This window comes from Microtus oregoni, unplaced genomic scaffold (genome assembly GCF_018167655.1).
Source record: "Microtus oregoni isolate MIOR12 unplaced genomic scaffold, Mior012 000002F_ref0000024, whole genome shotgun sequence".
Classification (NCBI taxonomy): domain Eukaryota; kingdom Metazoa; phylum Chordata; class Mammalia; order Rodentia; family Cricetidae; genus Microtus; species Microtus oregoni.
In genome coordinates, this window is record NW_024543061.1 from 60424306 (window position 1) to 60451254 (window position 26949).

The 26949-nt window shown below is 49.0% G+C and overlaps 1 protein-coding gene across 1 annotated transcript in view; it reads right to left on the reverse strand.

The window, feature by feature from the left end:
- Positions 1 to 217: 217 nt before the first annotated feature.
- The window catches only part of Wnt5b (Wnt family member 5B), a 105401-nt gene continuing 78669 nt past the window's right edge, over positions 218 to 26949 (reverse strand). The window contains exons 2-5 of the mRNA XM_041634576.1: positions 14922 to 15058; positions 12990 to 13237; positions 7038 to 7330; positions 218 to 1532 (exon numbers count right to left, since the gene is read on the reverse strand). Of these exons, the coding sequence (XP_041490510.1) occupies positions 1074 to 1532; positions 7038 to 7330; positions 12990 to 13237; positions 14922 to 15040 (1119 nt within the window). The 5' untranslated portion in view covers positions 15041 to 15058 and the 3' untranslated portion in view covers positions 218 to 1073. The remainder of the gene's footprint in view (positions 1533 to 7037; positions 7331 to 12989; positions 13238 to 14921; positions 15059 to 26949) is intronic.

The following is a 26949-nucleotide window of genomic DNA, read 5'->3' on the forward strand; positions in this document are numbered from 1 at the left end:
CTTGCCTCCCTTCTCATGGCAATCTCAAATTCAGCTCAGAGGTTGTTCGTCCTGCTAGTAGCTAATAAATAAATATTTATTATAATTGGATTGAGTCTATGGTCTTTACTCAGGGATCACAAACTCCATCATTTCAGGATGCCCTGGGTTTCCTATCAAATGAGAATGAGGAGAGATAAATGTGTACCCAAATAAGGAGAGGGAGAAAAACCTCGGTAAAAGATATTTAATGTCAGAGGGACACTGTACATCTGGGCAGAGATGTCTGAAGACACAAGGCAGTAGATGTGACCTGCCAGCATTTGTGAGGCCTTCCGACAGGGGAAGTGACAGCAACAGTAGGTTTCCTGCTCTGTGCAAGAAGTATTTCACCCCCAGTCAGAACCCAGGCTGGCTTGTGTCTTTTTTGGTGGAGCAGGTTAAGTGACCATCTTTCTCTTGGATAAGGAGCTTGTGGCAGGAGCTGGTGACATTCACATCAGAACACAGATCCAGAGTCCAGGAAGGCACAGGTTCCTTACAGGTCACCAGTCAGAGGGACTTGAGACCTCTTCCCAATACTGAAAAAGGAGCCTCCCTTTCCTGCAATTATGCACTCAAATGAGCAAAGAAGCAAGTGCTGGGACCCTTACTAAAGCTATCTCCACTCTGGGGAAGACCTGGGCCACCACTGGGGTTGTCAGGTCTCCACCTCCCACAGGGCCTCTGGGTCTCCTGGCCAGGGTCATAGATCCTCATCTTCCCCAAAGGACTGCAGACCTGATACCAGCCCATCTCCTTCTTCTAATCCTTTCCTGGAGGCCATGGCGCAGAGACACTCTCAAGCCCGTGTCCTGAGAGTCCTGGCCAGGAAGCAGGGAAAAGCCCATTTCTCTCCCACTGGCTACAGAATACCAGCAAAGCCCAGTCCTCACAGAGGGCCAGCATCTCTTAAGTTCTTCCTCTCCCTTTTCTTCTCTTGCTTATTTATCAACCATCCACTCATTTGTACAAATATAAAATATATTTAGATAGATTTATATAATATAGACTTTTGGGAGGCAGAGAGGAGTGGGCTGGAGGCATGGGTGCCATCATTTACAGACATACTGGTCCACGATCTCAGTGCATTTTTTGCACCTGACAAAGCAACACCAGTGGAACCTGCAGTGGCAACGCTCCACCTGGACGCTCTTGAAGCGGTCATAGCCACGGCCACAGCACATGAGCTCACAACCATCCATGCCCTCTGAGGTCTTGTTGCAGAGGCGGCCCTGGGTGCCCAGTGAGCCTGTGGTCTCATTGCGCAGGCAGTAGTCAGGGCTGGGGTCCACGTAGACCAGGTCCTCCGGGGTGGGCTGGTTGAAGCGGCTGTTAGCCAGCTCCAGCTTGCCCTGGCGGGTGACACGCATGGCCGCGGCACTGTCATACTTCTCCTTCAGCCGGTCCCCCACCTTGCGGAACTCAGCCAGCTGGAGCCAGCAGGTCTTGAGGCTGCAGGACCCTGAGACTCCGTGGCATTTGCAGGCGATGTCAGCCATCTTATACACAGCCTGGGGGAGGAGAAAGACGAGTAAGAGGGAGAATCCTTCACAGGATGGATTAAGTAGGTGGGGAGGAGAGGTGGGCCAGTGAACTCAGCAGCAAAAGAAGCCTCGCTGCCAAGCCTGACAACCTGGGATTGATCCTTGGAGCTTACAAGACAGAAGGAGCAAACCAAATCCTACAGTACTCCCAAATACCCATCTTCAAAATCTCTTTTTAAAATGTGTGTGTGTGTGTGTGTGTGTGTGTGTGTGTGTGTGTGAGAGAGAGAGAGAGAGAGAGAGAGAGAGAGAGAGAACACACGTCCCTCGGCCTCAGTGTTCACATCAATGCCAGAGGACTTTTGGGTAGTCAGTTCTTGACATTACCTTGTTTTGAGGCAGGATCTCTCTTGTCTCATTCTCTCATAAGATTATTCTGTGCATGCGGAGGTCAGAGGGCATCTTTCAAGACTTAGCTCCTTTCTTCTACCTTTACATGGGTTCCAGGGCTCACATTTGGGTGCCTTTACCTACTTGAGCCACCTTGCTGGCCCCTCTCATTTCTGCAGCTCCCCCACATACTCCAGGCTAGCTGACCCATACACTGCCGGGAGATTCTCCAGGCTGTTTCCCACATTGCTACAGGAGTGCAGGGGTTACAGGTGTGTATTCCTGCATGGAGCTTTTACTGAGGTTCTGGGGACCCTAATGGGTTTATTAGACTTGGGAAGCAATTGCTTCTACCCACCGACTGAGCTACTTCCCGCCCACCTCCCACCCCACCCCATTTTCTTTAAGTGGAATCTTGTTCTGTTGTGCAGGCTGTTCCCAAACTTTGAGGCTCGAGTGATCTTGCCAGTCTCCCGAGCAGCTGGAACTACAGATGTGAGCCATTGCTCCTGGCTCAAACTTTCTATGTTGATCCAATTTTCAAATAGATACAACCCAACAAAATATGTCTAGCCTTTGCACAATATGGAGCGCAAGTCAGAAAAGAAAGGATTCAGTTGTGTTCTATGCTGTCCCGGCCTGGTTCAGCCCAAAGTCCTCCCAGATCCTACTAAATTCCTCTCAAACGAAATGGCTCCTGTTCTAGGCCTGGCATTAGGTTAGCATGCGTTTCCTGGGCTCTGCAGACAGGTCCCCTACCCATCCCTCATTCTCGGCTGGGAGAGACTGGGAGTATGGGGTAAGGTTAAACCTAGCCATGGGAGCATGGTGGTGAGCCTACCTGTATGAGCATTTGTTCCAGAACAAATCGACTTCGGAAGTCACTGAACCTTGACTCTGTGGAGTGGGCTTAAGCTTGAGCTACTTCAAACTCAAGATTATAAAACAGAGTCGAGCAGAGAGCTGGGCACTAAGAACTTTTCAGCAGTCGGCCCACGGCACAGAAAGCAGGGTAAGAATGCCTCTCTGCCTCAGGACATTTTCCTGACCACAGCGGTTGTCCCCAACAGAATCGGGGCTCATTTCTCTAGGGTTTCCCTTAGATTTCTTTTCAAGAGTTCCCGGACTGTGTCTTTATTCAGTGCTGAGCAGAGACTACCACAGCAGCCAGAAGCAGCAGCTCTTGGACTAGTTAGGAGGTTGTTTTCCTAATAGGGAATTATTCCCATGACTTTTCAGTGGAGAAACTGAATCTCTCCAGAGAGTCTTGGGAACCTATCAGGCTCATGCAGAAAGGAGCTAGCATAATCACTTCTGGTAGCCTATGTTGGCTTAGCATATGAGAGGGAGGGAGACCTTCCCCCAAAGTGAAAGGCAGGAGTACTTGGCCTGACAGCTACCAAGGACACCTCCCACCCCCCACTCCCATCAGGAACTTCACAGACTCTGCAGTTACCTTCTGGTCCAAACCACACTCCTGAGTTCTAGCCTGCCTCTCTTTAGAAATGGTCTTTTGCTTATGGAGGAAGCAGCATTTGATGACGTGGAAAGGGAAGCATTAAGAGTCTGCGACTGTGTACACAGTAGCTGCTGAGCCACCAGGGAGCAGGATAAATATCTCTCTAAAGGGGATAAATCCCGGGGGAGGGACAGAGGAGGGAGGAACCAGCTCACAGATACGGACAGGATCCCCGCACAAGCCTGAGAAAGAATGCTGTCCTCCTTCACTATGTAGAAATCCGGCCAGTCCTTGCTCTAGAGGAAGACACTGCAGACATTGTAACAGCTGCTCTTTTGTGAAGAAAGAGAAGGGAGTGTTAACGTGGGGCTGGGGATGGAGTTCAGGGTAGAACACTTGCCTAGCTTGTGTAACACCCTCAGTTTGATCCCCAGAGTCACAGAAGGTGACAAAATGCTTTAAAAATGTTTTGGTCCCAGTTAGTAGTGTGTTAGTCACACCTATAATCCCAGCACTCTGGTGGGGGGGGGTAAAGGAGGAGGACTACCATGAGTTTGTGGCTAGCCTGGGCTACACAGAGAGCCCCTGTGTCATTCTTAACACTCCCTCCCCATTTTTTATTTTTAAGATTTGGGCTTGCTGACTAATGCCTGTAATCCTAGCACCCAAAAGGCAGAGGCAGGATGACTGCTGTGGGTTCGAGGCCAGCCTGGGCTACAGAGCCAGTTCCAGGCTTGCTAGGGCTGCACACAGTGAGACCCTGTTGCAGGTAAGTGTTGTTTTTGTTTTCATGTTTTGCTGTTGTTTATTTTTTGTGCCTCTCCAAATATCAAGGTCCCAGGCCACACCCATCTCATAGTACCGTACTTGGCACATGATAGGTATGTCACCAGTGAGACACAGGCAAATATCAAGGTCCCAGGCCACCCCATCTCATAGTACCGTACTTGGCACATGATAGGTACGTCACCAGCGAGACACACGCTTCCACCCTCCCTCCCTGAAGTCCTTTTTCTTTTTTTAAGGTAGGGTTTCACTATGTAGCCCCGGTTGTCCTAGAACTTGCTCTGTATACCACATTGGCCTTGAACTCACAGAGATCCACCTCCCTCTGCCATTTGAGTGCTGGGATTAAAGGCATCTGCCACTGTTGCCCAGCAGGCCTTTTTATCTGCAAAGACCTCCTTGTGTGCTTGAGCAGTACCAGCTTGTTGGGCTTGCCCCTGTGTCCACAGGAAGCTGCCAGGTTGCTTATGGGCCCAGAGAGGCTTCTGCCACAGCACATGGGGCTTCTGCTGTTGGGCAAGATGGCAGACAGCAGGCAGTCTGTTGCTGCTCTCGCTTACTCTGGTCTTAAAGTACTAGTCTGGGCTCTTTTCAACCCTGCCACTGTGCAATGCTCCATGGAGAAGTCTTTGTGCAGATGAGGAGGTGAGAGCCAGACCTAATACCGTCGTCCCAGGTGCTGATTGATGGTTGGTGCTCCTTGGACAGGGATTAGAGAAAATAGAAGGACAAGCATTCCCACCCTGGAGCAGCCTGTGGCAGAGAGACAAAGGGCTGAGGGAGAGGTATGCCTGCGTCTGGGGGAAGGAGCTAAAGCCTGGGAGCCAGACAGAGGAAGGCAGCAGAGAGGGGGCCAGGACAAACAAATGATTAAGGGCAATAAAACAAGGAGACAGCAAGAGTAGGGTCAAGCTGTGAAGGGAAGGGAGGCGATGTCTCCCCTCTACCTTCAGTACAGATCAGGATGCCGCCTAGTTCCTGGCACTGCAACAGTGCTGGGTATGAGCTCAGAGCGGACTGACACAGAGCCCCCTCCCTCCTTCTGTGAAGCAGACCTCTTTCTTAACCATTAGGAGGCTACACAGAAACTGCTCTTGTATCGTGCGTTGGACCGTGCGAAGCCCAGTGAAGGGTGTCCCAAGAACCACAGCCAGCAAAGCTGACCCTCACCAGGGAGAAGCAGGGTGAGAAATGCCCCGCGAAAGCGAGAAAGGCTTCACTCAGGCTCCGGTGCAGAAGCCTCTAGGGAGCGGGAAAGATCTTAAGGTTTGGGTGGCCGTTGAGTTCAGGCCTATTTTGTTTTGTTTTTGAGGTCTCACCCAGCTTGGCCGTGAACTAGGCTCAAGTGATCATCCTGCCTCAGCCTCCTTTGTACCTGGGATTATAGATGTCTGATCTTGAAAGAGGCCATTCAAGAGCTAAAGAGACAGGCGATGGGCCACCATGGGGCAGCTGTTCTCAGAAGTGCCATTTAAGGAATCTGCAAGGAGTAAGGGAGCAGAGCTGCCATGGTGCTGCCCCCAGAGGTTGTAGGGGCAACGGGGGAGAATGGGGGACAACAGGCAACAACCGGGTATGCATTGCTGTGGTGAGTTACCCATGTTTTATCTTCTACTAAACCTGAAGCTTTGAAGACAGTTGTTTCCTCATCCTCACTTCAGCCTAAAACCTCCCAGTCCAGAGTGCATCCACCATTCATTACCCCTGAATGTGTTTGGGCTGTGGCTCTGTATCTGCTCAGAGCAACTCCTCAGAGTCAGCCCCAGGCTCATCGGATGCTGTAACAACAACAAATCCAAGGCTAGGTTTAATGACCGAAACATCTAATCATCATGAGGAGGGTTGGCCAAGACAAAACACTGCTGTGGGATAATGCTCTGTACACTGTAAAGATTTGTAATTCATATTGGTTTAATAAAACACTGATTGGCCAGTAGCCAGGCAGGAAGGATAGGCGGCACAATCAGACTAGAAGAATTCTGGGAGGAGGAAAGGCAGAGAGTCAGCCACCAGTCAGATGCAGAGTTAACAAGATGAGAATGCCTTCCTGAGAAAAGGAATCAAGCCTCGTGGCTAAACATAGACAAGAATTATGGGTGAATTTAAATCATAAGTACTAGTTAGTAATAAGCCTGAGCAATAGGACAAGCAATTTAATATAAGCCTCTGTGTGTTTATTTGGGACTGGATGGCTGCGAGACTGGGCAGGACAGAAACTTCTGTCTATAATAAAACATTGCACCTCAGTCTTGAAGGAATTGAAGTCCCTCTGAAGAGATAAAGTTAGAAAAATGACAGTCAGGAGCCAGGTGCTATAATAGGCACCTGTAGGTAGTCCCAGCTCCTGAGAAACTGAGGCAGAAGGATGTCTTGAGCTCAGGAGTTTGAGATCAGCCTGGGCAACAAGACCTTGTTTTAAAAAACAAATACAAGCCAGCCAGTGGTGGCCTATATCTTTATCCCAGCACTCAGGAGGTAGAGGCAGGCAGATCTCCGAGTTTGAGACCAGCCTGACCTACAGAGCAAGTTCTGAGACAGCCACAGCTATATACAGAGAAACCCTGTCATGAAAACCCATCCAACCAACCAACCAACCAACCAAACAAACAAACAAAAACAAAACAAAACCCAGCACTCAGGAGGCAGAGGCAGGTGGATCTCTTGAGTTTGAGGCCATCCTGGTCTACACTGTGCATTCTAGGCCAGCCAGAACTAAAATGAGATCCTATCCCAAAACAAACCACCCCCAACCAAGAAACAAAGCTACTCCTCCACACCCCTAGAAAGAAAGACAATCACGTAGAAGTGGTGCACAAGGAAAGGGAGCAGCTCAGTGACAAGGGTATACATCCACACCCTTAGCTCCTTGGCAGTGGTCAGGAGGACAGATGGCTTACCCGGCGGCCAGCCTCGTTGTTCTGCAGGTTCATGAGGGCTCGGCCCTGCTCCTCTGATCCCTTGGCAAAGTTCTTCTCACGCTCTCGGGCGTCTACAAACTCTTTGGCAAAGCGGTAGCCGTACTCCACATTGTCCCCACAGCCACCCCACAGCCAGTCTCGTGGCAGGTCCTTGGGCCTCGCCGTCCGGCTGCAGCCACAGGTGGACAGCTCACCCTCTCGGCAAGCGCGGCTGATGGCATTCACCACTCCGGCAGCACTCACTGCATAGGTGAAGGCAGTCTCCCGGCTACCTGCAGCAGGGGATAACAGACGGTAAGCAGGTCACTGTCCTCCGCTGATGGCCTCTCCCTCCCTCTGCTTGCTTGTGGCTTACCGTGTGGGAAGCAGTGTCCCAGGAGATGCCTGCCCTCTCCATAGCACTGATGGCTAGACACTCCTTGCCATGGGCTGACCTTGGCTCATTCTGACTTCTGCCTCTTGGCCCCAGCTCTACTCTATGAAACCCTCTAGGCCTGGTCAACACTCAATCACTGTGCTTCACAGGACCCTAATAGTCACTCCTGGGAGGAGCTGTAAGCAGAGGGGGAATGGGCTTCCTGCAACTTAGGGACCATTCGGGAGTAACAGAATGAGACCGAAGAGGAAATTAAGAGATTAATAGAGCAAGTCCGCACCCAAACAAGAATGGCTTCTCCTTCAGATACCATTTCTCTCCCATTTATAAGCTACACATCTGTGTGTCTGTCCTCTTCGTGGCTGCTGCTGTCTAGTGAGACCCTGGCAGGGGCCAGGAATAGAAGGTGACAGACAACAGTCCTACATTTCCAGCTCTCTTCCTTGGCCTCACGATGTCCATCAACTCAAGAGCACTGGGGAGCCACACCTGAAGTCTCAGCCCCCAGTAATCTCCGATAGAGTCCCAACTATGTTCCTCTTTATGGCTACAGCAATCCACTTTAAAACTTCCACAGTGCAGGTAGTGGCCCATGCCTTTAATCCCAGCACTTAGGAAGCAGAGGCAGGTGGATCTCTGTGATTTTGAGGTCTAGACAGTGAGTTTCAGGACACCCAGAGCTACACAGTGAGACCCTATCTGGGAAAAAAAAAAAACCAGCCTCCCACGGTGCATGCTCTGTTGCACTGGGGATGGGAATATTAACAGCCTCGAATGGTGGATGAAAATGTTAACAACCTCCCACGATGCACGCTCTGTTGCATGGTGGATGGGAATGTTAACAGCCTCCCTTGGTGCATGCTCTGTTGCATGGTGAATGGAAATATTAACAGCCTCCCACGATGCATGCTCTGTTGCACTGGGGATGGGAATGTTAACAGCCTCCCATGGTGCATGCTGCTGAATGGTGGATGAGAATGTTAACAATCTCCCACGAGAGCCTAGGCAGTTTGGATGCTCACCTAACTAGATCTGGAAGGATGTGGGTGGGTCCTTGGACTTCCCACAGGGCAGGGAACCCTGATTGCTCTTCAGGCTGATGAGGGAGGAGGACTTGATTGGGGGAGGGGGAGGGAAATGGGATGCGGTGGCGGGGAGGAGACAGAAATCTTTAATAAATAAATAAATAACCTCCTACGATGCATGCTCTGTTGCATGGTGGATGGGAATGTTAACAGCCTCCCACGTTGCATGCTGTTGCACTGGGGATGGGAATGTTATTGGGTGCAGATGCTTTGGAAACCAGCCTGGCAGCAACTGAAAATGTTAGCAGAGTTCCCAGATGACCCAGCAATTCCATTCCTAAAAATATGCCCAATGGAAACAGAGCTATGCATCCAAATGTTTCTCCGTGGATGCTTATTGCAGCATGATTCATAATGACCACAAGAAAAGAAAGAGAAAGAATGAAAGAACCCAATTATCTATCAATGGATGGATAAAAACAATGTGCCATTAGCCATACAGTGAAATAGTAACAGGAATGAAGTACCAACATATGTCACAACATGGATAAAACTTTAAATAATTGCATCAAGGGAAGAGGCCATTTATTGTTGATCCTATTTATAGGGATGTTCAGAATGGGAAAAATCCACAGAGATTAGCTGTAGCCCAGGGCCGGGGGTGGGGGTTAGACAGTGACAGTTAAGGGACGGTACAAATGCTGGACTTAGTGGCTACGTACTCTGAAGACCACTAAATGTACACCGTTAAATGGTGCATTGTATGTGACAGGAATGATATCCCCGTACAGCTGCTTTAACAAATAACAGAAGACACTGGTGTGGGACACCGAGAGAAGCGGCTCTTGACAGGCCACCGATTCTTCCTGGCCTTGATACTGTACCAGGCAGAATGATCTGCTCTCCTTTGTGACTCCCAAGTCTCCACACTGGGAGGGTGAAGAGGCAGAAGCCTGTAGTCAATTAACAGGTATGAAGGCTGCGGAGATGGCGCCACAGTTAAAAATATTTGCTGCTCTTGCAGAAGGCTGGAGTTTGGTTCCCAGCACCCAGGTCAAGAGGCTCCAATGCCCTCCTCTGGCTTCTGCATGCACACACATAGGCGCACATACGTGCATACAAATGATACAATGAATCTGAGAGGGAAGTCTGGAGTGATCCCTACTTCTTGATTACCTTGGCGCCACACAGCGGTGTCAGAAATCAGAACCACACGGAGTGAATCAGTTTTCCACAGTTAATGATCAGCTCTGGCCGTTTGTGAACAGGAACACCCCCTGGAGCCTCCACCCCTTTGATTGACACCTGCCCGGTGCTGACTGTAGCAGTGAATATTGGGATAGTAAGATAGTCCAAGAAACTCTTTGAATTTTAAATTGTGCATATCTTCATAGGGAAATGTGCATGTGCATGTAGTACCTGTGGAGGCCAGAAGAGGGTGCTGGATCTCCTGGAACTAGAGTCAAAGGCAGTTATGAGCAGTCTGATAATGTAGGTACTGGGAGCTAAACTCGGGTCCACTGGAAGAGTATTATTTGCTCTTAACGAAGCAGGCTGGGCCCTGTTCTGAGTGAGTCATGCCTGAGAAGTCTTCCAGAAATGCTCCCAAGCCCTGACACACCCTGGGGCAGGACGGAGCCTCCTCAGCCCAGGGTCCCTTTCCCTTCTCCACAAGCATTATCTCCCGGCATTCCTCAGAAAAATAGCTGGTCTTTCAAAGCACTTATTCATCTTTTTTCCTTTCTCTTTATAAACGATTCTATCACTAGAAAGTTCCTTCTCATGTGAAACCAAAATACGCCTCCTTGTAATGTCTGCCTGCTGGAACGGCACTTCCTAATCCTCTATCCATTTGACAGCTCTCCAGTGTTTGAAAACAAGAAACATGCCTTTTATGTGTTCCTTTCCCAAGCTGCATATGTCTGGTTCCTTTTACCCTCCTTTGGCAAATATGCTTCTCAGAGTCCAACCGGCCCTCTCCAAATGCCTCCTGAAACCATGCATCCATCTCTGAATGTAATACACCAAGCTGACTTCTGGCTATGGCATCCGAAAGTGTCCGCCAGCACACTGGACTCATTCTGCCTCTGCTGGAAGGGTGTGGCCAGACTCTGAGAGTATGCAGTGTTAACTGCATGGGGTAGCACCTGGGTCTTGGGTAAGAGAGTATTGCATGGGAATCTATAACAGGTTAGATAAGCAGTGTGTGTGTGTGTGTGTGTGTGTGTGTGTGTGTGTATTGCTCGGGGGAGGGGGCGCAATCTAGACGTGAAGCAGTCACAGACTAAAGTAAAGCCAAACCATCCCAGTGATACAAGGCCAGCATTCCGCGGCCACGGGGTTACTGGAGAGACGTCACATCTCTCCGACTCCAGGGAAACTCAACCGGTCAGCCCTTCCGCTTCCTCAGCTGTCCCACTGCTCCTGCGGAGGCTTTGGAAGCCAGGCTGACTCTTCTGAGCCACTCTGCTGCCCTCTGGTGATGACTATTGCTGCAGCATCAAGAAGAGGGGAGTCTAGTGATAACCCCCCTGGATCCTAGAAGGAGCTACCCTGGGCACAGGAGGAAGGACGGCTGCTTGCTCAGGTCAGGAGAGCCTTCAGGGAGGCTAGGAAAAGGAGTGGGAGAGCTGGGGTGTGGTGGCACAAGCCTTTAATCCCAGCATTAGGGAGGCTGAGGTGGGCTGATCTCCATGAGTTCAAGCCCAGCCTGGTCTACATAGAGTTCTAGGACAACCAGGGCTATGTAGAGAGACCCTATCTCAAACAAACAAATAACAGCAATGAAAAAAGAAAACAAACAAACAAAAGAAGAGCGGGGAAAATCAGACAGACCAAAGCGCTCCTGCTGGTAACTGAAACAGATCAAGCGAGAGGTACCTCCTCTGTGAGGTCTGCCCTGAGCCAGTCACCCTACGATGCAATCAGACTCACAGTGTCTATTCCTCATACCCCACCCCGTTGGAACACACAGGTGAGTGTGACGTGTGCAGGTAGATGTGCATTCCCACCAGGCCCCAGTCTACAGCTCTTATTCCCCGGACAATAAAATGGTGTTAGTCTTGTCTCAGAACAACCCAGGGCAGCTCTCTACCACACTCCCTCACAACCGTGTTCCTCAGGAGCCGGCCACCTTGTTTTTGGAGACAAGATCTTTCACTGGGGCCTGATGCTCACAGGTCTGGCTAGGCTGGTTGCCAGCAAGACCTAGGAATCTGCCTGTCTCTGCCTCTTTAACATTGGGGTTACAAGCATGTGTCAAGGCACCCATCTTTCTATGGGGGTGCTGCAGATTGAATTTGGGTTCTCATGTCTTTTATGCGGGTGCTGGAGATCAAATTAGGTTCTCGTGTTTGCAAGACAAAGAAGCCACTCCCCACCCACACTGGTGTCATGGTCCCACCCAAAACTGCTTTGGCAGGATAGGTACTGTGCCAAAGAGTGCCAAGAGGGCTCCTCAAGAATTAGTAAGTAAACCCCACCAAAAGCCGTGTCAGCTTTCTGGGAAAACTGCCCCTCGGGCCATCGCGGACACAGGCACATTTTTACAGCCAGAGCTGATCCCAAAGGCAAAGACAGAGGTCAAAGGAAACTTTCACTTTTCAATTTAAGGCTGGGGAAGATGTTTGGAGTAAGTGTGTGAGTGGGGGAGGGGGGGTTCGTTCTAATAGAATACTTTAAAATCTCTACCCACCCCCAAACATCCTGCTGGAACCAACCCTGCTTTGGGAAAGTCTCAGCACCAGCTAACTCCAGAATGCTGTAGTGAGAGGGAGCTGTCCAGGGAGAAGGCAGAGACAAGGCTACCAACACCTTCCTTTTATGGTCCTGGAGATGAGACCCAGCAGAATAGGGCCTGGTTTCTCAATTTCTTGCCAGGGAGGGGAGGATGGCATTTCAAAAGGACCTAAGACAATTAGACGCAAATCACACCTCCATTTGGGCAATAGGCCAGCGGAGCTCTCACCAGCTGGGGGACAGGGGAGGGGGAAACGGATCCTGAGCAGTGGTCCTCTCATCTTCCTCTCCCACACTTTCACAAAGGGGAAAGCCAGGCCTGGATCCGGTTAATGACAGCTATTACCAACCTGGCACCATGTTTTCACTTTCTGCTCAAGGGCTCAAGGGGAAGAAGTGAAAATCTTAGATGTCAAACATGCAGTTTAGGATTCTTTTTCCTCCCCTCTGTAAAGACTTCTGAAAAGGCCCTTCCAGCACTGAGAGACAAAGGCAGCCTTGGCAGGCAAGCCTCTAATCCACTCCCTCCTTACTCAGACTTCCGTCTGTCTGTTCCCTTCCAGAGTGAGTCAGACAGCCCCCGGGGTGAGTCTGACTTAGAGGAACGCAGGGTGACGCAGTTACTGCTGTGACTTGTGGGGCTCCCTCTTCCTCCTAACACGTTCCCAAGCCCGACAGGATGCACGAGGCTTCCATTCATGCTACCAATGGACCAGTCACCGGGGAGGAGACATGCCCCCAGGTGTGAAGACAAGGATCCTGTGACCAAGCCAAGCTCAAGTGGCCTCTTACCTATCTGCATGACTCTGCCAAAGACAGACGTGTTGTCCACAGTGCTGCAGTTCCACCGCCTCTGTCGGAACTGGTGCTGGCACTCCCTGATGCCCGTCTTGGCTCCCTCCCCGATGTAGGACATGTGCTCCTGGTATAGCTGACACAGCTTTCTCTGGCCTGGGGAAAGCCCGGGAAGCTGGCTGCACACAGGCTGAGCACCAATGATGAACATCTCAGGTCTCTGCACCGGGTTCAGAGCTAGCGACCTACAAGCAATGCAGAAAGGGGGAAGGCCCGCAGTGAATGTGCCAGCTGCAGCTCTATGCATTCACGAAATCCCTCTCCCCCAAGTCTCCAACGTAAGAAGGGAACTTGAAGACAGAATGCATGCCTTCAAAGAATTTGGAGGGAAACTGAGGCCCAAGCCCAAATGCTATGTGAGATACCATATGCCTCAGACAGTTGGAGATGGTAGGGTGTGGCTGTTCACCCCTTTAATCCCAGCCAAGCGAGAGGCAGATGAAGGTGGATCTCTGTGAATTTGAGGCCAACCTGACTTCCATCCAGGACAGCCACAGCTATATAGCAAGACCCTGAATCAAAAAGGCAAACAAAAAAAAACAAAAACAAAAACCAACACAAGACAAACAAACCAAAACACAACAAAAATTTGAACTGTCTTAAAGGACGAGGGCAGACAAAACAGGCTGAGTGGGGCAGCCATTCTCTGGGGGTTGAGAACAGAAGAAGTGAGCTGTCGGTAGAGAGCACAGACCTCATTGAAGGAGGAAGAATATGAGCTTAGCCAAGTGCAGGGGGCATGACGGAAGGTCACTGATCCCCCTAAGCAAATCTGCTCATGCCTTTAAGACAGAACACCCTACACGTGACTATGTACCCCAACCATTCTCTTCTCCCACCTCTCGGCAGCCCAGACCTCTGCTCATTGGCTTGGGGGCTGATTCGTCATCTGGCACATATCACAGATGAAGAGCTGAGTTAGATGAAGGACTTACAGACTTGCAGCTGAATAAAAGCCTGAGTTGGGCACAGACCGTGACATTTCCATGTCTACTTGGCAAACACGGTGGTCTTACAAACACAAAAGAGCCTACTTGGTTCTTTCTACAAGGCTCTCTTCCGACCTTCAAACTGATCTAGTAGGAATTTTACTGCATCTACTTCTACTAGCAAAAAAAAAAAAAAAAAAAAAAAAAATCAAACAAACAAAAAACAAAAACACAGAGAGCTACAACACCACACCTATACATACATATACTTGTACACACACACAAATATTTACAGACTTTTTTGTGATGGGGGGGGTCTCACTGTGTTCTACAGGATGACCTTGTATTATTTGGGTTCAAGTGGTGTGTCTGACTCAGCCTTAATAATGCAGGGCGGGGGGGCTTGGAGAGAGATAGAGGGCTCAGAGGTTCAGACCACTCGACTGCTCTTCCAGAGGACTGGGGTTCAGTTCCCAGCACCCACATGGCTGCTGACAACTGTCTGCAGCTCCAGTTCCAGGGGACATAACACCCACGGCAAAAACACCAATGAAAAATATTTAAATAATGTGTGTGTTTCTAAGAATGGATTTCAGAGTCTTATTTATGCTATCGATATTTTTTGTTGGCTAAATAACAATAAAAGCTATTTGTTACAATTCACAGGCTGGGGGGCACCTTCAGGAAGGGTTTTAGACAAGATCTAAGTGGGCAGGGGAAATCACATGACCAAAGCCTACATTCTTCTCTTGAAGCCCTCAGCTCTGGGAGCTTGAGGAAGAAAATGAGCTCTCCCAGCCTTCCTGGGATGACAGAGGCCCTGGTATTCCTCAGATAAAGGTGTGATCACTCCCATGGGGCCCTGCTTATGAAGGGTAATCTTGGTTACCCCAGAAGCCTCAAGGTCGGCACAGGCTAGCCCCTTGGTTCTCTCACTCACCACCAGGAGCTGGCATCAGTCAGGAGCTGGGCCCAGCTGGAGAGCAGAGCTGCTATGAACAGCAACATCAGGCTGGGCATAGTCAACCTCAGCCCATCCCAGTGCCCTGGGACCAACATCTTCCAAAGCGGAGCTCCCTGGAGAGAGAGAAGGAGAGCAGAATCAGCATGCAAATGCCACAGACCTGGCGAGCCCCGGAGAGAGGAGGACAATGCAGCAGAAATGTTCAGAGCTGTGGGAGGGATCCGAAGGCAAATTCTGACCCCCTTCCCCTCCCCGTGAGAAATTCAGCCCTTCCTTTCCAGCCTTCTCTTACTGGGAAGCTGCTCACCACAGGGCCTTGGAGTCCCTTACTCAGGACCCCATTCTGAAGGGAGCAAGCTATGAAGCCAGAAAAGCTAATGAAAACTGCCCATTTCAAGAAGAGTGTGCCTGGTGCAGCAGGTAAGAAGCACACCTGCCCTTCCAGGGCCCAGGACAAGAGCACAGAGACAAAGGGGCACCCTTGTCCAAAAAAAAAAAAAAAAAAAAACAACCAACAAAACAACAACAACAACAAAAAAAAAAAACCACCCACTCCAGTTCAGAGATTTAATTCTCTATCAGACTCTTCTTTGTGGGGGCTGGGGGTTAAACATCTGCAGAATTGGATGTGCTCTCCTTTCTCCCTGCTCTTAAGTTTTCTGAACGCAAACCCTTGTTTACCCTTAAGGAGTAATAGCAGGGAGAAAGAACATCAAGGCCGTGCAGGAGCCTCCCAGGAGCAGGCTTTGGCGACCCGTCTCCTCCCCCAACACTTTGGCCTTTGAAGGGCCACATGGAATGTAATTCCAGCAGCATTTGAACAGCACTGGCTCTGGGCCACTTCTCCCAAATCTTTCGGGAGGTCCTGCCCTCACCCTTGCTGCAATGATGTTGCCACCTTTGCCTTGGCTGAGACACACCTGGAACACTTGGAAAATACAGCTTTGGCATCCTAGAGCAATCGACCAAACACCCACCTAACAGCTAGGCTCTTCTCATTTCCAGTACACACACGCACACGCATGCATGCACTCACGCAGGCACAGCACACGCTCCAGACAGTCCCAGGCTAGCTCACCACGCTGATGCTGAGTTTCTGGGTCTCTAGACTCTCCGGGAGGGGGCGGCAGATGCTTTTTAGACCTTCGGTAAAGGAAATGTTTGACCTCGGACCACTAAGAGCGGAAGATGGCCCGAGCAGGATTCAGGGTCGGGACGTGCCTGTTCCCCACCCCTTTTGGTTTTCCTGCTGGAGGTCTCAGCTGGGGCCGGGCACCAACAGGTAGGTGAGTGGGGCCGGCAAGGGGCAGATCAAAGAGAGATTTGCTCCTCAGCTTTTGTCATGTAGAATCAGCTCGGAAATGATCCGGCCTTTAGCGGGCCGCTAACAACTCCAACTTTCCTAACCGACTTCACCGCCTTCTCTAGGGGATGTCCCACCTCCTCCTAGACCCTCCATAAATCCTCCTCCACCTCAAGATAGGAGGTCTGTGAAGGTAGAACTTAGAGATGGGGCAGAGATAAGGCTGGCTCCAGAAGCTAATGGCTTTATGGAGGGGGAGGGTCCAGGCCTGGGATAGAAACACACAAGGGAACAACTTCAAAGGGCCCCCTTGTCCAAACATCCCCAGCTTCTCCTCCCAGTCCTTGGGGACCATTCAGCCTTCTCTGGCTGCCCTGGCTAAACCACCACAGACTGGAAACCTCCCTACTCCCCACAGCACCCCACCCCATGGGTCTTTCACACAGCCACACTACCAAGTAGCATAGGTTTCTTCCAATGGATGGTACCAACATCCCCCAGCCTCCTCTCCCCAGGTTTCCCACCTCACATCCCCTAACAGGTTCCTAGGAAATCTATTTTGAGGTCCTATGTCTAACCAAAGTCAACCTGGGAGTCTGAAACAGCATCACTTCAGAGACAGGCAGTGCCTGCTAAAACCACTGTGTTTGACTGCCCAGGTTAGATGCCCAAAGGCAGTCTTGGGCCAGATTCATAGGGGTTGCAAATTCCACACCTTTGCAAATTCCCCTCAGAAACAAGCGGAAAATGCAATGGCCCCCCAGCAGCTCTCACCACCCTGTGTGCCACCAAGTTTACATGAAATTCTAAAAATGACCCCAAACCCAACCGACCGGTCAAAGAAAAAAAGCTTCCTGTATGTGTGTTGCTCCCGCTGCCTATCAGACGTGTGGAACATGAAACAAGGCACACACAGTGTCCTTAGCAGCTCTGTCCTGGTCAGCAGGGGTTCAAGAACTGGTGCTGGGCAGTCATCTGCACTTCTGATGCCTTCACAGGATGTGTGGGGATGGACAGTGTGGAGCTAACCGAGATGTTTTGGTCCCACTGGGTATAAATACCTCAAATCCAGACAGGACACAGATGTAGCCAGAGCCCAAGGAACAGCTGCTGCAGACTGTGGGACCTGAGCAGGGCCTTGAAGTCCTACGAACCCTGATGTGACGACTTGTTCTGGTCAGAGGGGAAGGACTTTAGAAGGCTAAATGAGACACTATGGTGACAGAAGGCTCCAGCCAAGTCTAGACTTCTCGGGGTGACTCTTGCTTATGAGCTTCGGGGAGCACTTCCAAGGCCTGGTATCTAATCACCATGGATCATTCAAAAACAATCACCCAGGAAAGTGCCCATTCCTCCGGTTACTGAGTGCCACCCTTTGGACCATGAAGCCATGGGCAAGCCAGTGAAGTGTAAAACAGCCCGGTTCTCTCTTCCTGGATTTACATCTTAAACCTTGCTGTCTTTCCAGCTCCTCCCTGTCCCATGCATCAAAACCACTGCCATCGATCGTGTCTCCAGAGTGCATTTAAAGCTTGCTCCCCACTCTCCACCCCTACTGCCATACCCTAAGAGGCCAAAGGGCTGGCTAAGGGACCTCTAGTCTCCAAACTATTTCACGGCTTCTGTATTAAATTCTCTTACTGTTCAGCTTTCTAATTTTGTAAACTCTCAAAGGGTGGCCGGTATCGATTAGTATCAGTATCGCTTGAAAATCCATGAGAAACACAAAACCTCAAATTGCCAAGTTCTCCCAGACTCAGTTCTGTGTCCAGCAATCTGCTATTGTTGTTTTTACTGCAATTCTTTTTAAGAATTTTATTACATTTATTTATTTGTGTGAGGAGTCGGGGGGGTGGGGTGGGCACATGTGCTGGGAACAGAGGACAGCTCCGTGGAGTCAACTGATGCCCATGAAAATCTGAGGGCCACTGTCCTGCAGCCATCCTCACTGACAGGTACTGAATCGATGTACCACCTTTTCATAATAACGTGTTTATATTTTAATAATGCATGTCTACTTGTTGATACCTTAAACCAATCACTCTAGGGTGTTAAAGACCCCTCAGGGCCATGGAACTTTCAGCACAAGCAAATGAAGCCACAGCTCTAGCATGACAATGTCCTCTAGTTTTGACTCTGTTGGTCATGTATGTGGAACGTTGAAAGGATCACGCCAACAATTCACATGACTGATGACAGTGGCTGGGATTACACCAAGTACCATTGGTGCACACCTAAAGTGTACTGGACTGTTCACTTTAGATGACATGTGTTGTATCTAAACAAAGCAGTTACCATTTAAAACTGTGTTCACAGTGATGCTGGCCCCTCCCCTGTAGATATTTATGCACCAGGAAGTACGTCAAGGGCAGTCCTATGGCAGAGCCTGCACCAAGCCTGAGTCTGAGCTCCAAGACTTAGCATGCGCCCGTCCATGAGTTCTAATCTCAGCCAAATAAAAATAAACAAATAAGTAACAAGATAACATAGCTGGCCTCATGCTGTCAGTGAGGTGCATGGGCCAGCTATGATCTCTGGTTGCAATGAAATATTGTGTAGGAATAAAAATAAACAAGCTATAGCTGCATGCAACCACATACTCAAATCTTAACAACATAACGCAGAAAAGCAAGTCACAGAGACTATAGGTGTAAGCCATACAGAAGAGCAAGCTGATTATCATCAGCACCACGTGGAAGTTCCCTCCAGGATGGGCGAGGGAAGGGACCATGATGAAGAAGAGGCCTGGAGTTTCTAGGCACCAGCACAGCCTGGGTAATGGATAATGCCGTTTCACTGTTGCCACTCATTTGGCTGTGCATATACTATGTGCACATCGTGGCTCTCTGCCATTTCCTGAGTTCCTGTATTGGACATTATATGACAGAAATGTTCAAACTGAGAGGAGATCCCACTAGCATGGATGGAGGAGCTCTGTGCATTCCCAGTCTCACCGGGCACAGTAAGATCCTTCCCTGCCCCCTTTTCTCCTTATAGAAAGAATATTCAAGCTCAAAAGGAAACATTAAACAAATGTTTACTAATTTAGAGACAGCCCTGTGACATACGATTGGAGGACGGGGTAACTATGGAGAACATCAGCGCAGCCTCCAGCATCCTGTCCGTGAGCCAGCAGTTTCTGTGGCAGGAATCAACACAGCATGGTTTCCCTTCACTGTGAGGAAACCAGGCTTTGGCCAAGCTACTTTCTATATCACATTTGTCTGTCTGTCTGTCTGTCTGTCTGTCTGCCTGCCTGCCTACCTACCTACCTATTTATTTAATTTTGCTAGTGGTCACCATTTAGTTCACCAGCCAGCTCTCTCTCCGGCGTAACTGTTTTCATAGATACCTTTCTTCTTTAACAGACATTTTTTTCTTACAGTGACCAAAGATTAATGCGATCATGCGGGGAAGACTTTATCAGAAAATCCCAGTCTCTTGAAGGAATCCCCAGATGCTCATCTTCTGCTCAGCTCAATTATCACAGCCTTTCCCTGCCAGCCTTAATTATTTCTCCCAAGGGTCTCTGCCTCTACCCTGCCCCCCATTCTTCCTTGCCGGCTTTGCTCAGCGAATCCTCTTAGCCCTAAGGCACGGCATTCCTTTGTGTGATCTACTTCCTCCACAGTTGGTGGAGATGAAAATTAAAAAATCTATGGTGGGAAGGGAGGGAGGTTTACCAGTTCTACCACCTTTTGTGGCAGCCCCTGGAGAACTCATGTGTCACAAGGTGTGCCTTAGGGAGAGAGAGGGTGGGTAGAAGAGATAAATTCTGGCACTCGGGAGAGAAGTTAAACTAGGAATGCATGTGGCATTCCCTGTGAGGAGGTGGTGTGTGTGTACGTGTGTGCATATATGTGTGTGTGCGTGTGTGTATGTGTGTGTGCGCATGTGTGCACGTGTGTGTGTGTTTATGTGTATCTGTGGTAAAGAAGGAGAGCTGGGGATGGACCCAGAATTCAGATCTCCATGTTTCCAGGAATAGAAAATCCCAAACCATCAGTCAGCTTCCCGAACCCTGGAGAAATACGTGACCTACTCTCAATTGCACAGACACTATGAAAATAAATGTCAAAGGTCAGCAGAGTCCCTAGTTTCCAGGTTGTCCCCCTTCCCAACCCCGCGTGCATGGTTCCTGGAAGTGGCAGGTCTGGGCAGAAGAAGGAATTTTCATCCACTTGCATCTCGATGTATTACAATTGTCTCAAAATACGCCTCTTCCGAGGAAGGCAGAAATGGGCAGCCCCTAAGTCATCACGGCTTAGGAAACTATTCCGAGAGCCAAAGCTTTAGACTTGTTTCCAAGGAATTGGAGGGCTGTGGAAAAGGTGTTTAGATGCTCTCATCTTGCAAAGTAACCGATTTTGGTCTGCTGTGGAGTTCTGGAGTATGAGGGGGCTTCCATACTCTGAGAATTCCGGAGTTCGCAGGGAGGGAAGGGGTACTCAGTACAGAGCTCTGGAGCCCACAGGGGCGTGGGTTGGGGAACTGACAGCCTGTCTATATCGGCTCCCTGGAACAAGTGCGTCTTGTGCTAGCAACTCAACGCACTTCTGCCTTTGTGAACTGGAGCATTGTTTAAAAGGAGCTGAAGAAGGACCGTGATGTGGCTCAGCCTGAAAAGGTGTCTGATGTGTGGCCTAGTGACTTGATGCTCGGAACCCACACGGTGGAGAGAACAGATGTTTACAAGCTGTGTTCTGACCTCCATGCTCACGCCATGGCACAACATGTACACACACATACTCGCTCAAACACTCACACATACACTCTAAATTAAAATGTAAAAAAATCCTGAGACCTTGGGAAACCACACTATTTCAGCAAGTGGAGACAGGCCTACACAATAGCACATCACGTGGGAGGTGGAGATGCAGAAGAATCGGGAGTTCAGTGCCAACCTCAGCTACATTTGTAACCTTGAGGTTAACTTGGACTACTTGAGACCCTGTCTCAAAAACAAACAGACAGACTCCTAACTGCCAGGTGGCCAAATCTCATTGTTTAACAGTGGCTTAAATCTCTGGAACACGAATACCCAGGTGGGCAGGAGGACACACACTCATCTCCTCATTGCCCACGGCTTCTGCTGTAATCCTTGCAGCCGCTCACACGTTCACTTGAAAACAGGCTCCCAAGGCTTTTGAGTTTGCCACTCCGTTCACTAAAGGAGCTTCAGTGTATGTATTGTGCATTAATATGTTTATTATGGCTATAGTTATCATTTTACTAAATTCTCACTCCTGACTATATGGAAAGCTGGCTTCACGTATGCAGTCTTCTGAAAGCAGCTGCTCCTTTCTCTAAACAATGCTAAAGTGTAAATGCGTCTGTGTGTGTCTATGTGTGTTTGTACCTGTGTGTGTCTGTACATATGTGTGCATGCTTGTGTGTCTCCATGTGTGTGTGTGTGTCAGTCTCTGTATGTGTGCATGCTTGTGTGTCTCTGTGCGTGTGTCTCCGTGTGTGTGTGTGTGTCGGTGTTTGTGTGTCAATACATCCATTAGTGTTTGTCTGTGTGTGTCTCTATGTGTTTGTGTGTCTGTGTGCTTTTGTGTCTGTGTAAGTTTCAGATGGTTGTAATCCACCATTTTGGTGCTGGGAATCAAACTCAGGTCCTCTGCTAGAGCAGCAAGTGCTCTTAACCACTGAGTCATTTTTCCAGTCGCTTGGTTAGTGGTTGTCACAGTAACAGAAGGCAAACTGGAATGGGGTACAATGTCAAAACCCAGAGACAGGCAGAACTTCTGTGTGCTTGATGCAGCAGAACCTTCACTTCTTGGGAGTCCCGGGGAACCACCGAGGAGTCTGGGCTTTGTTCTGTGGCTTACAGGAGCTGCTCCAGGCACAACATAGGTGGAAGCACCATCAGATCTGTGTTTAGAAGATGTGGTGAGTAGTGGTCATAATGACTGATGGAGGAGAGAGTGGGTTCCAGCAGAGGGGTCAGAAGCTATGGAAACCTGATAAACATGGCAAGGGCAGGAGGAGAACACAGGGCTCCAGGGGAGGAAAACAGGTGCAGAATGACAAGCTAGCACTGAGAACAGACCAGGAGAAGACTGTTTTATCTAATGGTGCAGGCCTCAGATTGCAGACTGCTTACCCTTGGTCAAAGTGAAACAGGACAAAGACTCATGCATGACTCCGTGGTATAGCTCTTGCCTAGCATTTGTAAGGGCTTGGGTTTTATCCCAACACTGCAGAGACAGAGCAAGCAGGACAGGGGAAGAAAAACAAACCAACAGTCGTCTCCAACCACATATGAACATGGGGAGAGCCCACCATAACAAAAGTCACCTTAGGAGGCTAAAGTACATTTGATCTCTGGGGATCTATCTACCTTACACACCCACACGGCTGATCACAGCTTTAAGTACATGTATCATTTACAATGAGTCATGAAAATGAACAACTGGACCATGAGATGGCTGAAGGGGTCAAGGTGCTTGTCACGTAAGTCCAGCAACTTGAGTTCCATCCTGAAACCCATGTAAAGATGGAAGGAGAGACCCAACTCTACAGACTTGTCATCTGGTCTGCATACCACCCAGTTGCACATGCACTCATGTGTATGTCCCATGTACACACACAAATGCCATGTCTAGCACAGCCTCAGGGATTGACACAACTGTAGGGCCAAGGGAACTGTAGTGGTCTGAATAGGAATGGCATCCACAGGGACTCAAGTGTTTGAACGCTTGGGCACTATTAGGAGGTGTTGCCTTGTTGGAGTAGGTGTGACCTTGTTGGGAGAAGTGTGGCCCCGTGGGGGCATGGGAGTGAACAGTCCTCCACCACAGGTTCTGTCTTACCATAGGCCCCAAAGCAACACAGCCAACAATGGTCTGAAAAGGTGAGCTTCCTCTTTATAAGCTGTTTATCTGAGTAAAACAACAGCCTTCGATGCCAGGGAAAGACAGAGTTCCAAGACAGAAAGCTGCCTGGATCCCCAAAGGACCAGTGGAGAACGTCCCAACAGTGGAACATCCACTTGGGATTTTTGTTATTGTTTTCTTTTTCAAAACAGGGTTTCTCCGTGTAGCCCTGGCTGTCCTGGAACTCACTATGTAGACCAGGCTGGCCTGGAACTCAGAGACCCTCGAATTGCCTCTGCCTCCCAAGTGCTGGGATTAAAGGCGTGCACCACCACAGCTTGGGTTTTCACAGAGGATAAAAACGAACTACAGCTTTTTAGAGCTAATGGAATCTTGGGGGAGCGGATTGTTACAGGGGTTAGCATAACCTCGACCAGCACAAAGCTTTATCTTAATCTTCTTTGTGTTAGATTCACCTGCACACTTTTCTGTTATTGGTGTTGCTATGGATTGGACTCAGCCTTGGGCATACTAGGCAAGCACACTATCACCGGGTCACACCCCTGCTTGTGTTTTATGACAGGCTCCTGTAAGTTGCGCAAGCCAAGGGCTTGGAACTTGTGATGCCTTTGAATTGGTCTTCCAAGTGCTGAGGATTGCAGGTGTCTGTTGGGGCATTTTGCTGGCTGTATTTGAAAACTGACGCTCTTAGAGGGTAAACTGGTTCACATTATGGGAATCAGCATGGAGGTTTCTCAAAAAGCTAAAAATAGAACTTCCATATGATTTAGTTGTATCACTCCTGAACATAGTCCCAAAGGAATTGCATCCTACTACAGAGATACTTGTTCGTTCATTATTATTGCTGCTTTATTCACAATAGGCAGGAAATGGAATCAACCAAGACATTCATCACTAGATAAATGGATAATGAAAATGTGGCAAATAAACACAATGAAATTTCATAAATAAAGCATGCAGTTTACAGGAAAATGGATGGAGCCAGAACTGGGAAGTCATTTATTAAGACAGGTAACCCAGACTCGGAGAGGCGAATCCTCACTTCACTCTCATGTGGGTCACAGCCTTTTGTTTGCTTGTTTTTGAGACAGGGTCTCACTGTATAGCCCGGCTAGCCTGGAACTCCCCATATAGATCAGGCTAGCCCCACTCACAAAGATCTGCCTGCCTCTGCCTCTTGAGTGCCAGGATTAAAAGCATGAGCCATTATGACTGGCCCTGCTTCTAATTTTTTTTAAAGATTTATTTGTTTACTAAGCATATATTCATGCATACGAATGTACAGACAAACCCTTTTTTGCTCTGCCTGTTCCTTTAAGGCAGGTTTCCCCCTAAACACAGAGCTTGGTCTTTCTCACAAGCCAGCAAGCCCCAGGGATGCTTCTCTCCCCACTCTTCTTGGAGCTGGGACAACAGACATCTGTCAGACACCTGCTTGCTATCTTCGTGCTGGTCCAACTCTGGTCCTTGAGATTCTATAGCCAACTGCTCTTGACTATGCATCCACCTCTCCACCCCCTAACTTTTATATATGTGCATCCACCTGGGAGTGAGAGAGCAGACAGCTGTTGGAAGACTAGAAAGGGACCATAAGGGGGGGGGGGGTAAATAATTTCAGCAGAAAATGGCCCTACAATTAAATCCCAGTAAATGTTACTTATGCTATATTTAATATCTATAAAGTCAAGATTAATTTGATTAATAGCTGACCATTTACATAAAACATGCCTCTTTTACAATTTAGAGGTTTGGGGGTTTTATTGTTATTAGACAGAGGCATCCAGGTTCCTGCTTCTTTAAGGACAGACACTGAATGAGAGAACAGTCCTCCAACCCCTATTCCTGAGGGCATATGGCATTTGCCTACCTGAAAAGACAGGAAAACACAATACTGTTGAGGTATTTTTAAAAACCTGAATCTTCCAAGCATTTTTATTTTTCCATTGTGATTGTGTGTGTGGGTGTGTGCGTGTGTGTGCTACAAATACACGTGCCACAACACCTGTATGGAGGTCAGAGAACAATTGTGGGAATCGGTTCTCTCCTTCTACCTTGTGGGTGCCAGGGATTGAACTTGGGCACTGAGTCTTGGCAGCACACGGTCGGGCAGCAAATGACTTTACCCACCTAGCCTCCTGGCCCTTCAGCCACTGGCATGAAGCTACTGACCCTCCAGGCTTAAATGGCAGCAAATGACTTTACCCACCTAGCCTCCTGGCCCTTCAGCCACTGGCATGAAGCTACTGACCATCCAGGCTTAAACGGCAGCACATGGAGGTTTACTAACGTGACTCCAGCCCTACACAGCGGCGACACTTCTCTCCCTTGTCGTCTCTACTGGACAATGAGAGAGGAGGCTGGGTGTGCAGCTAAGCGCTATGGCACTTGCCCAGCCTGTTTGGGTCTATCCCAGCATGTTGCATGTTGGGGGAGGGGACATCAGAGCCAAAGCCACACCATTGTGTTCCATTGTTAATACCCTTCACATTTACTGACCAGTGAACAGGTCTGGTTCAGCTGGATCATCAAGCTTGCTGGGCAATTGCACTTTCAAATAAGTTCATTTTTAGAATTTCCAACTTTTAATCAAAGTAAGGCCTAATAACTAAGCTGACTTTTAGTATTCACAATAAGTTAGCACATATCAAACTGCATTTCTCTGATGCTCATGTGGGCATAGATATCTTACATGTCTATTAGGCATCTGCAATGCCTTTTTCATAATTAGGAATCTTACAGAAGGAGGCATCCCCCTGTGCCTGCTAGCAGGTGGCCAACTCTAGCTGTGCTATCTGAATCAGCTTAGTCCACTTGGTCCTCTAGTTGGTGCAGCCTGTGCCTCCCAGAGTATGCCTGCCTGTCTTTCACTGTGGATAAATGGAGTTCAAGCACTGCCAGCGGTGCTATTGGCTCCGTGTTTATGCTTTCGGTGACATCTCAGTTGAGGTCAAACGGATTGCAAATCTCACCCAGGACCCAGAATTTGACTGAGCTGGGGTTTCTGCTTTTGCGTGAATATAGGTTCTACAGGGAGTCCTTAAACCATGCCGCCAGTGACACACAAGGCAGAGGGATCCTTCGACTCGACTGGCCAGGAAGACACTAGCTTTGCCCGGCTAAATCTAACTTTAAAAAAATGTTTTTGCCAAAGAAATCCTGTAACTCGATCCGTGTTTCCATCACGCTGGGAGAGGAAGTGTGGGATCAGAGCGCTTCTCTGGTTCCCCGCAAACCTCCCCTGTTTTTTGTTTCTCTTTTTGCCCAGTCACTTTTCCAAACCTAACCACACTCTGCAGCCACGACGCTGTCCTGAAGTCACCCTGTGTGTCTAGATGACAAGGTGCTGGTAAAGTTGATTCGAATGAGGAAATCGCCACCCCACTCCACCATCTGGGTTCCTTCAGCAAAAGGAAATAACGCTTTCAAAAACACCTAGAAACTAGCTTTAAATACCTTTAAGAAACCGTGGGCCAGGCAGTGGTGGCGCACGTCTTTAATCCCAACCCTCGGGAGGCAGAGGCAGGCAGATCTCTGTGAGTTCGAGGCCAGCCTGGTCTACAGGATACGTTCCAAAGCTACAGAGAAACCCTGTCTCAAACAAACAATAAACTAACAGTGGAACTGGCGAGACAACTCAACAGGTAAAGGTGTTTGCCACCAAACCTGACAACCTGAACTCAATCCCTGGGATTCACATGGTGGAAGATGAAAACCGCCTCCCAAAAGTTGTCCTCTGACCTCCACACATGTGCCATATTGTGTGTGCACTCATACATAGACACACAAACACAAAAAAGCAATAAGCAAATGCAGCAGCAGCAGTAGTAATAATAAAAGAAACTGGCAGGCAGTTCTGAAA